The 14,990-nt window shown below is 35.8% G+C and overlaps 1 protein-coding gene across 3 annotated transcripts in view; it reads left to right on the top strand.

Annotated features, from left to right (window-relative positions):
* Positions 1–14,990, top strand: part of SPOCK3 (SPARC (osteonectin), cwcv and kazal like domains proteoglycan 3) — a 493,980-nt gene that overhangs the window by 212,607 nt on the left and 266,383 nt on the right. For all 3 annotated transcript variants that reach the window (XM_078445631.2, XM_078445629.2, XM_078445630.2), the window contains exon 4: positions 11,128–11,242. In XM_078445631.2, coding sequence (XP_078301757.2) covers positions 11,128–11,242 — 115 coding nt within the window. The remainder of the gene's footprint in view (positions 1–11,127; positions 11,243–14,990) is intronic.

Genomic DNA, 14,990 nt, shown 5'->3' with positions numbered 1-14,990 from the left:
TCCTGCTCATTCCCAGCTGTGATTCCCTTCCTTTCAGCCTCTGTACACCTGTACCAGATGGGTTGGGGGGAGAGGTATGGTATTGCCCACTTTGCCAGTGACTATGGACCAACCAGCTCTGGCCCTGCTAACTAAATAGACTTCTGAGCCATCCAGTGTACTTCAACCTTCTCCAATGAGAATTGAATCCCAAACCTGAGGAGGAGGCACACCTTTCTAGTTTGGCTCTTCCATTGATACTTCATATTATTACTAGAGTATTCTTGAGAGACTTTTTTACTCCTTTTTTTGACAGTTATTCTTTTATTATAATTAATAATTCCTTATTTTATTTATTCTTATTTTTATTTTAGAGAGAGAGACAAAGAGGAGGGGGGTGGGCGCAGGGGAGAGAGAGAGAGAGAGAGAGAGAGAGAGAGAGAGAGAGAGAGAATCTTAAGTAGGGTCCACGCTCAGCACAGAGCTGATGTGGGCTCAATCCCACAACCATGAGATGATGACCAGAGACAAAATCAAAAGTTGGATGCTCAACCAACTAAGCCACACAGGAGCTTCAGCAATTCCTTATTTTAAACTTTCCCTATTTGAGGTACTAAGTCTTTTGTCTCCTAATTGTACCTGGACTACTAACAGTAACCTGTAGCATTGTATACTGCCCACCAGCTGTGTGTTAGGGTTGGTTGATCTAATTCTGGCCAACACTTCTGTGTTCAGTTTTTTTAATTTTAACATTTCTTCTAGTAGTGAGGTGTGCTCACTTACTGTGCTTTTAATTTTATAGCAGATTGAATAGATGATATCAGGAGAATATCTCCTGATTCACACCCAATTCATACCCAAGGTTAGATGGTCATAAAATCATTCCTTGTTTATACATATACACCTCTCTGTGCATGTAAGTGTGTAAACTATCTAATGGTAGCAATGTTTGACACAACTTTCAGAGGAAACCTATCTGTGCCTAGAAGTCTTGTTTTAGTTCTATGTATGTATGTAGGTAGGTATGTATGTATTTATATTTTATATATGAGAGAGAGAGAGTGAGAGAGAGCTCACAAGCAGGGCAGGGGAAGGGTAGAGGGACGGAGACATAATCTGAAACTGGCTCTAGGCTCTAAGCTGTCAGCACAGAGCCTGATGCGGGGCTTGAACTCAGGAGCAGTGAGATCAGGACCTGAACTAAAGTCAGATGCTTAACTGACTGAGCCACCCAGGAGCCACTAGCCTCATTGTTCTTTAAAAAGAGTTCATGGATTCTGTGTCTCCCTCTCTCTGCCACCACCCCCACTCATGTGCAGGCATGCGTGTGCACGTGCTCTCTCTCTCAAAAATAAACGTTAAAAAAAAGAGTTCACGTAGAATGTATTTTTACTTTTAAATAGGAAAAATAGAAGAGTAAACTTCATTTAGGAAAATGGTGAGTTTAGAGTCAGTGGCTTTTACTGGACTGAGATAATTCTGTGTCCTAATTGAGGACTGAGAAAAGCAGAGTGTCACTTAAAGTGGGACAGATATCCTCCTGTAGGATGGTTAGAAGAGCTGTATAGCAAATTATAAGAGATTTTATAAGACCTTAATAACTAGCAACAAAAGTACAAATGATAATGCCAAATATGCTGTTTTCTATATGTCTGGAAGTATTTATGCAGAGTTGCATAAACAGTTTTTCAACACAGTGGTAATATATTTTTTAAAGTTTATATATTTATTTTGAGAGAGAGACAGAGACAGAGAGAGAGAGAGAGAGAGAGAAAATGAGCATGAGAAAGAGGGGGAGAGAGAGAATCCCACATCCACACTGATGTGAGGCTCTATCTCACAAACCATGAGATCATGACCTGAGCTGAAATCAAGAGTCTGATGCTTAACCAACTGAGCCACCCAAGTGCCCTCAACTCAGTGTTAATATTTAAAAATATTTCTTCTTTTTTATATAAAAGCTCCCAGGTAAGTTAAGGTATGCAATTATAGAATATATTATTTTGCATTTTAGAATTAGACCAATCTCTTTCATTTCTAGATGAAAACACTAAGATATAGAATCATCAAGGAACTACAGGTAAACATTATTTCAGTAAGCTAAGACATTATTGCCCTATTAGTAGAGACTTTTTTTATGATTTTATTTTAGGCACCCTCTTAGTAAGTATTAACTGAATCATAGATATATTTACCTCAAATATTAGAATGAAAGTCCTAAGTATAAAGCTTTATGATGAGGACTCAGTATCATCATTTTTACGTACCAAATAATATTTGAGAATGAAAACCTGTAAAAATAATAGGTTTTTACATATAGTCAAGTATTCTGAAATTCATCTCTTCTATAAAAGGAACACTATTAACATTTATCACTTTAAGGAGTGTGGAAGATATGATATCTTGACAAAGTAAAAGAACGACAAAGAATAAAAGACCATGACATTTTTAAATTGTCATTAGTACTTTAACTAATACTAGACTGGATGTTGCACAAAATTCTGCCTTATAATAGCATCTAGAGTTTTTATTATCTTTGAGTTATCAATGTAGTAGTCAGTTGTATTTCATACAGTTGGATAAGATGGGATATTATTGGAATAAATATTGTGATATTTTGATACATATTTACTACAAAAGAAATTAATGCAGCAGTTGCATTCAAATCTGCTGATTGTGTGTGGATCTCCACATTTAATGTTTGAAATGGGGAGACCAGAGTTACAGTGGAAGGATGTTACATAACTAAAGTAATATTAAGGCTTAAAACTAAGAAAAGTCACTCCAAAGACTTGCAGCCACAATTAATCACATTTAGCACCACAAAATTGGCTGTCAAAAGTCTAATTAACTATCAGGCATTAGCTCTATTTTCCATGCTGCTCACTTGCACTGCGTTTCATTATAACATCTGGCAAGTTGAAAAAAATTCCCTAGAAAACCACTTCTTCTTATAGTTTTACAACATAGAGTTTTAGTGAAACCAACTGTTGTTAAAACAACAACAAAAATATATTCAGTGCTTCATTGTTGAACCGTGAAGGTTTTTAAAACATGTTTGAGTTACCGGTCACTTCATTTTATGTGAAAACACACAATTAAGCTTAAAGAGACATTTCACCAAGTGAACGCTGATGTGTATGCATCTTACTTTAATTTTATGCCTTTCACTATATAGCGATGTTGCAATTTTTCCAACAGTTTTCCAAAATTGTGCCAGCTCTCGATGGCACAATTCACCTGCTCTTAAATCATGATGAATGTTTAACTTAAGTTTTTGTTTTCTTGATTTTTTTTCCTAGTGGCTGAAGAGTTCTTTCATTACCTAAATGTACTTCTGTTACCAGTTGAAATTCAAAGAGAAGGATATATTTGCTGATGTGTTTGCTATAATAGATGGAGATAAGCATTTCACAGCACAAAGTTTTGATGATAAGAAAATATTATATCTGAGGGGTAAAGCTGACTGCTTACAGAGAACCACAGGCTAAAAACAGACTTATTAATTGGTGGCAACTGATGGAAAAATAACATGAAATCATATTTTTATTGTGGCTAGAAAAAAGTAATTATCAAATAAGAATGCCAGACACAGATAAATTATCCTTTAAAATTGATTGGAAAATAAAGATACATTCAGAGAAATATATAAAAGGTATGGCACAAATTACACATGTTGAAAAAACCATAAAATGATATGCTTCAACAAATAAAATTATATGAGAGGACCCAAAAGACAGTGTGAACTGCAAGAAACAATTATGGGCAAATAAATTGGTAGGCCTGATAAGTTTAAATTAGCTATGTCAGTAAAAATAATAATAGAAATACTGACTCTTTTGGGGTGCCTGGTTGGTTCAGTTGGTCTAGTGTTCAACTCTTGATTTTGGCTCAGGTCATGATCTCACCATTCATGAGATTGAGCCCCACATCAGGCTCTACTCTGACAGTGCAGAGCCTGCCTGAGATTCTCTTTCTCCTCCCCCTCTGCCCTTCCACCAATTATGCTCTCTCTCTCAAAATAAATAAATAAATTTAAAAAAATTTAAAAAAAATATTTAAAAAATACTATTTTGCAGTGGTTCTATGGTAAAGTGCAGAGGAACTCATGGAAATTGGTGTGGAAGTCGAAGGTCAAAGATTTGGTGTTAACAAGGAACTCTTCAGAAGAAGGGTAATCTACTTATTGTATGGTTATTCTCATCCAGTGATGCTCGATGTGTATGTAAATCCAAAGGAAATCACTAAAAGAGATTGTATAACTTCCAAACTAGCAGAAGGAAAAAGGTACTAAATAAAATATAATTAATACACTATGAGGAAGGAAAGAAGAAAGAAAGATAAGGAAAAAAAGAAACAAAATGTTGCAGAATTGAAAACACAAAAGAAAGCAATAAAGAAGAGTGCAATTACATTTAAAAAAAGTCACAGTTGAGGGGCGCCTGGGTGGCTCAGTCAGTTGAGCATCCAACTTCGGCTCAGGTCATGATCTCACAGTCCATGAGTTCAAGCCCCGATCTCACAGTCCGTGAGTTCAGAATGTCGGGCTCTGTGCTGACAGCTTGGAGCCTGGAGCCTGTTTCAGATTCTGTGTCTCCCTCTCTCTCTGACCCTCCCCCATTCTTGCTCTGTCTCTCTTTGTCTCAAAAATAAATAAACATGAAAAGGTTTTTTTAAATAAAAAAAAAGTCACAGTTGAAACAAAAGAAGAGATAGGTCCCCTTAGACTGTGCTTATAAATCTGCCCAAGAGTTCTTGAGAGCATTGTTAAAATATAAAAATTAAGAATTAAAAATAAAGGAGTTCTGACAAAAGTTAGCTGGGCAAATACTAATCAAAAGAAAATCAGTTGCAGCAGTATTCATTACAGAAAAAGGCCACAAATGGTGGAGGTCAGGTGCTAGACATTTATTCAGCTGATTCAGATCCCATTGCCTCAGCATACCTATTCCAACAGACCATGCTTGACCCTCCCAAAACCATCTTCTATTTTTGCTCTGTAGTCAGCATTGTCCCCATGCCCATCTTCCTTTACAGTGGATTCTTATCCTTTGTCTCCTGGATATTTGTTAGTTTTCTTGTCTTGACCAAAAATTATTCAAAGCGTAACCAAATTTTTGTGTGATCTCTTTACCATGCAAACCTAAGTATGTCACTCTCCAAATTAAAATCATTCAGTGACATGGCATTACCTATAAGGTAGAACTCCAAAAGGTAAGAAGCTTTCATCCGCCTCTCTAGTGTTGTTTTGTTTTGTTTTGGTTTTCCAGAATACTTGAAGGCAGTATGTACATTTTGTATTTCATCCCTCCTGAACTATCTGTCATTCCAGGAGTAGGGCATCCTTTTATACTTTTATGCATTTATACTGGCTTCATATACTGGGGTTTTCTTTCATTTTGTTCATTGTACGTATTTCAAAACCTACCTAAGTTTTCATTCATTCTAATTATCCCCCATTCCTTCACCGGTATGTGTGTACATTTTCCCATAGCTAACTATATATACATACACACATATATGTATATAATTTCCACTTGATGCATTCTAATTGCTTTTCCTATATATCTCCTTTCTAATAAGAATGCTGAATGTGTTGAGGGGAGGATCCATTCTACATAGGATTTATGGTGCCAAAAGTGCATGCTGAAATGTACTAACACTCTTTGAAAAAAGAATGTGAATTTGGAGATCATCTAGTCCAGAAATCTTTAATTTTTAGATGAACCTATCAGACTATATAGAAGTTAGTAGTTTGAAAAATCTGAATCAGCATTGGGAAAGTTAAGTTTTTACTGTATTTGTCAAGTTTCTAAGAAATATTTTTTCTGAAATTGACTTAGCTAAGGTGACTGGTTCATCATTAACCCCACTAAAAATAAAGTGCAGAATTATTTAAGAGGGCTTTAGCCTAGAATAATTAGGACTTAATTTAAAATTCTAGGCTTTTTGTGGATAAACACTGCTAAATTCTAGAACTCAGTTTGTACAGGTTAAGAGCTCCGATCTTCTCTGTTAAAGTTTATTTCAGTTCTTGACAGTAACAATAAAACCTATTTTTCCACCTTAATGACACCACTTTTTGCCTTTCCTTTCAATACCACTTGCACAGAATATGAATACTAATGATTTCTCTGCTGAATTGAGAATTCAGCACCTTTCAGTCACTGTCCCCGTTTGTTTTCTTGACCTGCCATCCGCATTGTGTGTCCTTACTTTTCAGTTCCCCTTACATAGGGACTTCTTTTCAAGAATTAGATCTTTCTTCATTGACATACCTGTCTACACTTACATTTGTTTTCTGCTCACACCAATCCTTGCTGGCGCAGGCACTTCCTCCCACATAAGCAGCTGGATCAGGCTGGATATGCCCTAGCTTACTCTGGTCTAGAAATTAGTGGGGGAATCTGGACTAAAAACCGAATATTCTGGAGGAAGAGTGAGGGAAATCCTGTATCACAAATGAAATGCAACTACATCATAGATGAAAGTATCAGGCTGTTGTTTAGTATGCAGACTGCTTTGTTTGGAAACAAAACAATACAAAAACAGTATTCGTTAGATCCCCAGGTTAGTTCACATCCATAAGAAAGATTATGAAAGATTAAGACAAAAGGAATATACCCAAATGAATTCAAGTGCACTGACTGAAATCTTTTTTACTGGATGCTTGGGTTATTTTACTGGATGCCTGAGAAAAAGTGAAATACAGTAATGTGGAATAGAACAGGAAACGCTAATTGGTATGAGATGGAAAGAAGAGGATAGCAACAGAGGGAGGTGATGAATTTATGCCAGGCTATTTTAAAATACAGGATTAAGTCTAATCCATGGGCTTCAGTCTAGGGGAAGATGGCTATGTTATTGTTGTGATTTCAAGAATAAAATCTCAAGCATCTGTATTTACAGTGTGTGATATTTTATAATTTTTAAGCTGCCAACAATGTAAGTTCTACTCAAAAATACACACGGTTAAAATCACATGCACAGAGATCTTTTCCTTAGTGCAGATTCTATGTATTTGATTCTTTTGTTCACCTGACAAAAGAATCTCCTGACACTACTAAAATTTTTTTTTAATTTTTATTTGTTTTTGAGAGTGAGACAGAGTGACAAAGTGCGAGTGGAAGAGACATAAAATCTGAAGCAGACTCCAAGCTCAGAGCTGGCAGCACAGAGCCTGACTCAGGGCCTGAACCCACGAACTGTGAGATCACGTCCTGAGCCAAAGCCGGGCGCTCAACCTATTGAGCCCATGAGGCACCCCAATACTGCTACTCTTTTATTTGATCCTTTATGCAGAATTTTATGTAAAATTTTCATTAAATTTATTTTCATGTGCTATATTTGTTCCAGTAATTTCCTTCTTATTATACACAAATTTTTGACTTCTGACGTCTTTAATTAGTTAGATGTAATGTAAGAGGTGTAATGGAATTTTAGAAAATTATCTAATGCATGCTGTATCAGGTAAAGAAAACTAGAAAGAATAACTAAAAATAACTATCAATGGTCTGCATTTGGTGTGTAACTAGGTTAGATTAGTCATGATAGTTTCATATGTACCATAGTGTTGTATTTCAAAACAAAAACACTCCCCTTTCAGAACAATATGTCATAGGTTAAATATATTCACAATGAGTGTATGACATGTGAATATAAGATACAGTGGTAGGTACAAAGACATTGTTTGTTTTGTTTTTTGTTTTAGGCAGAATTATTTAATTTTAATCAACATTTAAAAGTGATATTAACAACTAAAACTCAAAATAGACTAACGATTAGAAATAACAATACATTTTAATACCTTCTAAGTTATTGTATGTTTTTCCTTTATGTTGTCTAACAAGAAATCATGCAGTTTTAAGGTACAGTAGTTCAATAAGACGGTTTTCTAATTTGTGATGGTTTAAACAGCTACAGTATAATTAGAATGTTCTAGCAATTTTCATTTGCATGGTGAACAAAGTATATTAAACATTTCATAGAAAATAAAATAGGGGCGCCTGGGTGACTCAGTCAGTTGAGCATCCGATGTTGGCTCAGGTCATGATCTCATGGTCTGTGGGTTTGAGCCCCACATCGGGCTCTGTGCTGACAGCTCAGAACCTGGAGCCTGTTTAAGATTCTGTGTCTCCCCTGGGGCGCCTGGGTGGCACAGTCAGTTAGGTGACCGACTTCAACTCAGGTCATGATCTCACAGTTTGTGAGTTCAAGCCCCGCGTCGGGCTCTGTGCTTGACAACTCAGAGCCTGGAGCCTGCTTCAGGTTCAGTGTCTCCCTCTCTCTCTGCTTCTCCCCTGCTCGTGCTCTGTCTTCCTCTCTTTCTTTTCTGTCTCTCTCTCAAAAAGAAATAAACATAAAAAAAATTGAAAAAAAAAAGATTCTGAGTCTCTTTTGCTCTCTGTCCCTCCCCTGCTCATGCTCGTGCGTGCTCTCTGTCTCTTAAAAATGAATAAAAAAATTTGAAAAAAGAAAATAAAATAGCTAATATTGTTTATCTTAAATTTTGAAATTATTCATAAATTAAGAGAAGCTATAATTGATCTAATCATTGCCTGTCAAAAACTTTTTTTTTTTTTTTTTAGTGTGGAGGAAATTTAAACATTTGTGTTCCAAATAGATGCAGTCATTGTACTGACCACTTTATTATGGTGTAAGATGTCTCTTAGTAAATATCTTATCAACTATATGTGTTAGTATTTTTAATTTGAGTTGAGTATTTGAAATCTCAAGAGTTTAGTTGAAATATATATTTTTAAACAAAGAAAATATGTTTTTATTTTTAATTAATTTATTTAAATTCAATTTAGTTAACATACAGTATAATATTGCTTTTTGGAGTAGAATGCAGTGATTCACTACTCATGTATAACACCTGATGCTCATCCCAACAAGTGTCCTCCTTAATGCCCGTCACCCATTTAGCCCATCCCCACACCAATACCCCTCCAGCATCCTCGGTTTGTTCTCTGTATTTAAAGGTCTCTTATGGTTTGCTTCCCTCTCTGTTTTTCTTATTTTTCCTTCCCTTCCCCTACGTTCATCTTTTTTTGTTTCTTAAATTCCACATATGAGAGAAATCATATGATATTCCCCTTTCTCTGACTGACTAAAAGCATCTCTCTATATAATTTATAACTGCATTTTATTGAAATTAGGTTTATTTGTTGGTTATCAAAACGTATTCACTTTCATTAGGTTATTGATTTAACACATTCATAAAGCTAAATTTGATATATACACCAGATGTTACCTCTAGTTTACTCTAGGTTTAAGATTTGAAGGGGCGCCTGGGTGGCTCAGTCGGTTAAGCGTCCGACTTCGGCTCAGGTCACGATCTCGCGGTCCGTGAGTTCGAGCCCCGCGTCAGGCTCTGGGCTGACGGCTCAGAGCCTGGAGCCTGCTTCCGATTCTGTGTCTCCCTCTCTCTCTGCCCCTCCCTGTTCATGCTCTGTCTCTCTCTGTCTCAAAAATAAATAAAATGTTAAAAAAAAAATTAAAAAAAAAAAGATTTGAAAAGATTGGCACAAATCCACATTTCATGTTCAGCAAAGAGCTCAGGGCTTTCCCAAAAACTTTTGTATATTCCAAATAAAAATTTTCAGGTCACTTAGGTTCCACTTTTCTATATGCATTAGAATTTTATTTTCAGCTTTCATCTTGCATGGGTTACTTCTCTCAGTTGTGACATGTACCCAAAGCGAACACTCAGCACCTTTTTCTTATTTGTGCCAACTCCCTCACTGGCTTTCCACCCATGAAAATCACAACAAAATATCATCGGACATCACCAATAATAATTACCAATAGCAGCATTATTCATAATAAACAAAAGGTAGAAACAACCAAAATTCCCCTCAACTCTTGAATGGATAAATAAAATGTGGCATCTCTATATAGAGAAGTGGTATTCAGCAATTTAAAGGAATAAAATAGTGATACATGGTACCATATCGTTGGACCTTGAAAACATAGTTCCAAACAAAGGAAGCCAGTCACAGAAGACCACATATATGTAATTCTATTTACATAAAGAAAGAATAGGCATATCTGTAGAAATTAGATTAGTGGGTGCTACTATTCATGGATGTGAGGGAGCTGGGGGAGTTGGGGCTTGGAGTGTGATGACTAAAGGGTATCCTTTCTTTGAGAAGATAAAAGTGTTCTAAACTTGGGGTGCCTGGGTGACTCAGTCGGTTGAGCATTTGACTCTTGATTCGGCTCGGGTCATGATCTCAAGGTTCGCGGGATAGAGGCCCCAGTTGGCCTCTGGGCTGACAGTGCAGTCTGCTTAGAATTCTCTCTTTCCCTCTTTCTCTGTCCCTCCCCTGGTCATGCTCTGGCACACACTCTCTCTCTCTCAAAATAAATAAATTACCATTTAAAAAATACTCTAAAATTGATTATGATAATAGTTGCACAGTTGTGAATATACTGAAAGCCACTGAATTTAAACATTAATGGAATGAATTGTATGCAAATTAAATCTCAATAAGACTCTTGTTTAAAATATCACCGACAAATCACACACTCTTTGTGTTGACATCCATCAAGATAGGGGTTTTGTCTAGAGAAATGGGGGTTCAGACATCAGGCACAAGCAATTTAAAAATGAAAATGCAATATCTCAGTATTATTACCAGGATACACTCAACCAGCCCCCTAGTACAGCTATAGACTCTTCTTGCATATCAGAGGACTCATTAACGCCCACTAGAATCTTTTGGGCTTACTCCCTTAGGTCCACCTACCTGCATCTATCTAGGGAAAGCAAAAGTACAAATTATAATCCTCAACTGACACAAGATATTACAGTAAAATGCCCCAACTTTATTCTGCACCTTATTGCTTAGAAGACAGTAACGACTATAGGAAATTTTGGTCTTAAAGTTTCTATTTTGATTATACATTGTTTGGTCATAAGGTTGCATGCATTTTAGCTTCCAAGTAGAATAAGATTAAATTGCAGCCATCTATTAACTCTGAGTTATATGGGTAAAAATAGAAGTATCTCTTAGAAGAGGAGGAATGTGAAGAAAATTTAGAGATGAACTGCTATGTAAATTTCTTGATCAAATCGTTTGATGAGATGAGATACCTCCATTTTATTGAAACGTATCTTAATATTTTCTGAACTTTTTTTAGCTTTAGATCCAGCCAAAGATCCATGCTCAAAGATGAAATGTAGTCGGCATAAAGTATGCATTGCTCAAGATTCTCAGACTGCAGTCTGCATTAGTCACCGGAGGCTTACACACAGGTAAACATTATTAAATTAAATTTCACTGATTGAACAGTATTCCTTACTATGAATAACTGCAGAATGTAAATATTTGGCAATGTCTGCTAAGCTTATATCCAGAGTTTTATTGAAACAATTTCAGAAGATTGGTTAATATAATTATGATTCACTTGGGTTAAATACTAATCAATCAGAATTACTACGGATTATAGAATTTAGGCATATACTATTAAATAAAGAGGAGTTTGTGAAGATTGAAGTACTATATCTGCATACTCACACTTTTTCAACTTTAAGGAGTAAGTACCATTTTGGTACCCTCTAAATATTTACGCTTATGCCTATTTTCCTCAAAAAAGAACTGGAAACAAAGTTAAAGGGCAAATAATAATAATAATAATAATAATAATAAACAAGACAAAGAAAAAATGAAACAAATGATTGATGTTCATTAAAAAAGAAAAAGTCACAGTATAGAGATATGGACCTAGAACCCTTCAGGACACCTACCTTTAAGGAAGCACTCATACTGGTAGAGTCCTTGTAGTCTGGAAGCTGGCACAAAATTCCAAGAGAAGAAAGAGTTTTAAATGTTGTGTTACAATGATATCACTGCTTCTGTCAGATAAGCTCTATTTTGAGAAGGATCAGTAATTTAGAAACAGCCTGTGTAGTTTCATGCTGTCTTAAGTATTGAAACATGGCACAACCAAAAGTGAAATCACAGGTAACTGACTGAAGTAAGCAGGTGTATCTATCCCCTTTATTACTTTTAAAAGAATTCTCTTTATGGGAACACTCTCTTTTGTGACATTGGGACTGTACTGCTTTTACGTCAAATGAGCAAGGGAATTTCACTGTCTGGGTATGTTCAGAGATTAATTGCATTTTTATTTTAGTATCCTTACTCTAAAGTCTTTATTCAAACATACCAACAGAGAATAAAGACTTTAGAGAATAAGAATGTAAGTAGAATTTCTAGAAAATGACAAACTTTAAGTTTTGTTGACTTTTCGTATTAGTTTGAAAGCACATATGCATAAAGCCTTTTATAACCTGCTGAATGGAGTAGAGGAGGAATTTATTCCATAATGGCACATCTATTGTGTGAGATTTCAAATGCCAAGACAGGTTGGCTAATGGAGCCAAGATAAAGAGTTTAGGAATAAGTTCACTTGGGACAAAGAATCATGGCATACCAATAATATACTTGCAGAAGTTAAGTAAGAGGAAGAAAGACAGCAAGTCTGGGAATGCAAAGTATAAAAGGCTTCTAAGAAATAATGTTGCTATAAAGTCAATATGCTGTGGGAGGGCACAGCATGGCAAAGCAGAGTTAACAGCAATATGTTCCACACTCAAGCATGTCCTCTATGTTACCTTTATAAAGAAATACCAAAACATTGGGCCAGAATTTTATTTTTCTATTTATTTCCCTAGAATTCCAAAGTTTCTGAATTGCTTGGACTCACATTAATTAATCACAAAAATTTAAATATTAGTATGCAAATGTATGTATGGAGAGTTAGGAGAGAGTTGATTTTTACTTGAGAAATCAATAGGAGGCTGGTGTTGAAATACATTCATGTGTAATCCCTCACTTAAGTTTCAGAGACTTAGTCAATTTATTTCATAAAAGCAAAAACTGTTTTATCACAAGTGTCAGAGACCCTGGGAAAGGTTTTCATTTAACACACAGTTAAAGTTAACACCTCATTGGCCATTTCCTGTCCCCCCTCCCCTCCCCGCCCCCCCCCCCCCCCCCCCCCCCCCGGGCTCCCTGGACCAAGTCAAAGAGCAACTGAAGTCCTCACTCACAATTTCACAATTCATCTCATGCCCAGGGCAGAGAGACTCTCTCCTTTCCACAATCGCTGAACACTGAAGCCAGGAGAGGTTAAAGTAACTGATTCAATATCACAAAGCTGCGAATTTTCAGAGCATTGATTCCAGTCTATGTTTACTGACACCAAAGTCCATGTTTTTTACAACTATTCTGTCTCACTGCTTCTCTTATTCAACAAAGATATAACTACAGACAAAAAGAAACTTCCTTAATGTGATAAAGACTCAGAACAAAAGCTAGAGTATTTCTTAATATAAACAGGTGCAATGTTTTAAAAGGAGAACCATTGCCAACTCTGCCTTTGGTATAGTGATAAGCTGGGGCAGTGGGGGAGTCTACTGTGCTTTAAGTAAGTGGACTTCAAAGTGTTTTATGTAAATACTGTTTAGTCCTGTTCTATTTCTGATAAACTATTATAAAATTTGCACTCAGTACACACTATATTCAATAAATAAATAGCTAGTTCCAAAGAATTGATTTTAAGATTAATATTTGATATGCTTTATTTGCTTTGAGGATGTAGGTACATAGTGAATGTTTATACAACACTTAGGGAAGGAAAGTTTTGCCAAGAAGTTTGATCAATAAAGGTGGCTAATGTAAATAAAGCAAGTCTTAAATCTGGGGTGTGTGCACTTTGGGGATGGGGTATGGGAAACAAGGAAAACAGGCTTAATTAATCAATTTTGACCATTTACATAGTTTAGATTAGAAATTACTATTGTTTTTATTTATAAGAACAACTTTCTTTTTTCTTGATCTCATAAAAGAGAAGATGAAATTTCTTGTTTGCTTCTGTAGGGCGAATGTCATTGTTTAAAGAGGTTTTCCTAATTCTCCCGCCCTCCTCAAACTAGATAAAACATCCATTTTTCCATTACCTTAGAACCCTGCACTTCTCATTTTTAAATACTCATTACATTTGTAATAAATTGTGTAACATGAATCTCCTGCAAGTGACAGGAAGCTCATGAAGGTGAGGTCTATGTCTTACTTACAATTTTATATGTGACTTGACATACTGGTTAGTATATCGTTCTTTGAATAATGTATGAAAAGAGCTTTTCTTTTTGAATGTTAGAGAGGAAAATTGGGTAGTTTGATCAATTGAACTGGTCAACCTAGATAATCTAAGTCTGAAGTTTTTTTCTGTGCACCTTGTGAGTATTTGTTGGAGATAGTCTGGAAAGGACATAGGAGCCAATCAACAAATATCTTTAAATAAATTTATTGAGAAAGATGTGTTCAAGAGACAGTGTAGGAAAATCCTGAATTTACCTCTTCTCATGGACACAACAAATTTATAACTACATATGGAATAATTTCCTCTGAAAAAGACCTAAAAACTGAATGAACAGAGCCTGTACAACAAAGGAGAAAAGGGCATGTTGGGGAAAAAAAAACACAACAGGAACAGCAATCCGTAATCAGGATGGATCTCAAAAATATGGGACTTTTCCCTGAGAAGTGAAGGGTCTGTGCTCTACATCGGGCACCCCAATGCTTAGATCCTTCACAGGACAGATGACGACTCAAATGCCTTGCCTTGAAAACCAGTGGGAATTAATCCAGGAAAACCATAGAACTATAGGGAATGGAGAACACAGAATTCCTTGTCCTGGGATCCAGCACAAAAACAACAGTTTGAAAATAACCTAGAACATATGTGAAGAAAACCCAATTACTGATCTTAAAGTATCTGCTGGATAGACAAGAAGTTGCTGGGACTCTCTCTGGGGGCCTCAAATAAATAAAATCAGAAATAAAAGAGAAGTTAAAACTGATACCATCGGAATACAAAGGTTCATAAAAATACTACAAATAATTTTATACCAACAAATTGGACAACCTAGACAAAATAGATAAATTTCTAGAAATACACAATACTCTAAGACTGAATTATGAAGAAATAGAAAATAT

This window comes from Panthera onca, chromosome B1 (assembly GCF_046562875.1).
Source record: "Panthera onca isolate mPanOnc1 chromosome B1, mPanOnc1 haplotype 2, whole genome shotgun sequence".
Taxonomy (NCBI): Eukaryota; Metazoa; Chordata; class Mammalia; order Carnivora; family Felidae; genus Panthera; species Panthera onca.
Note: the sequence above shows the minus strand (reverse complement) of the source record. Positions and strands in the feature narration are given on the sequence as shown.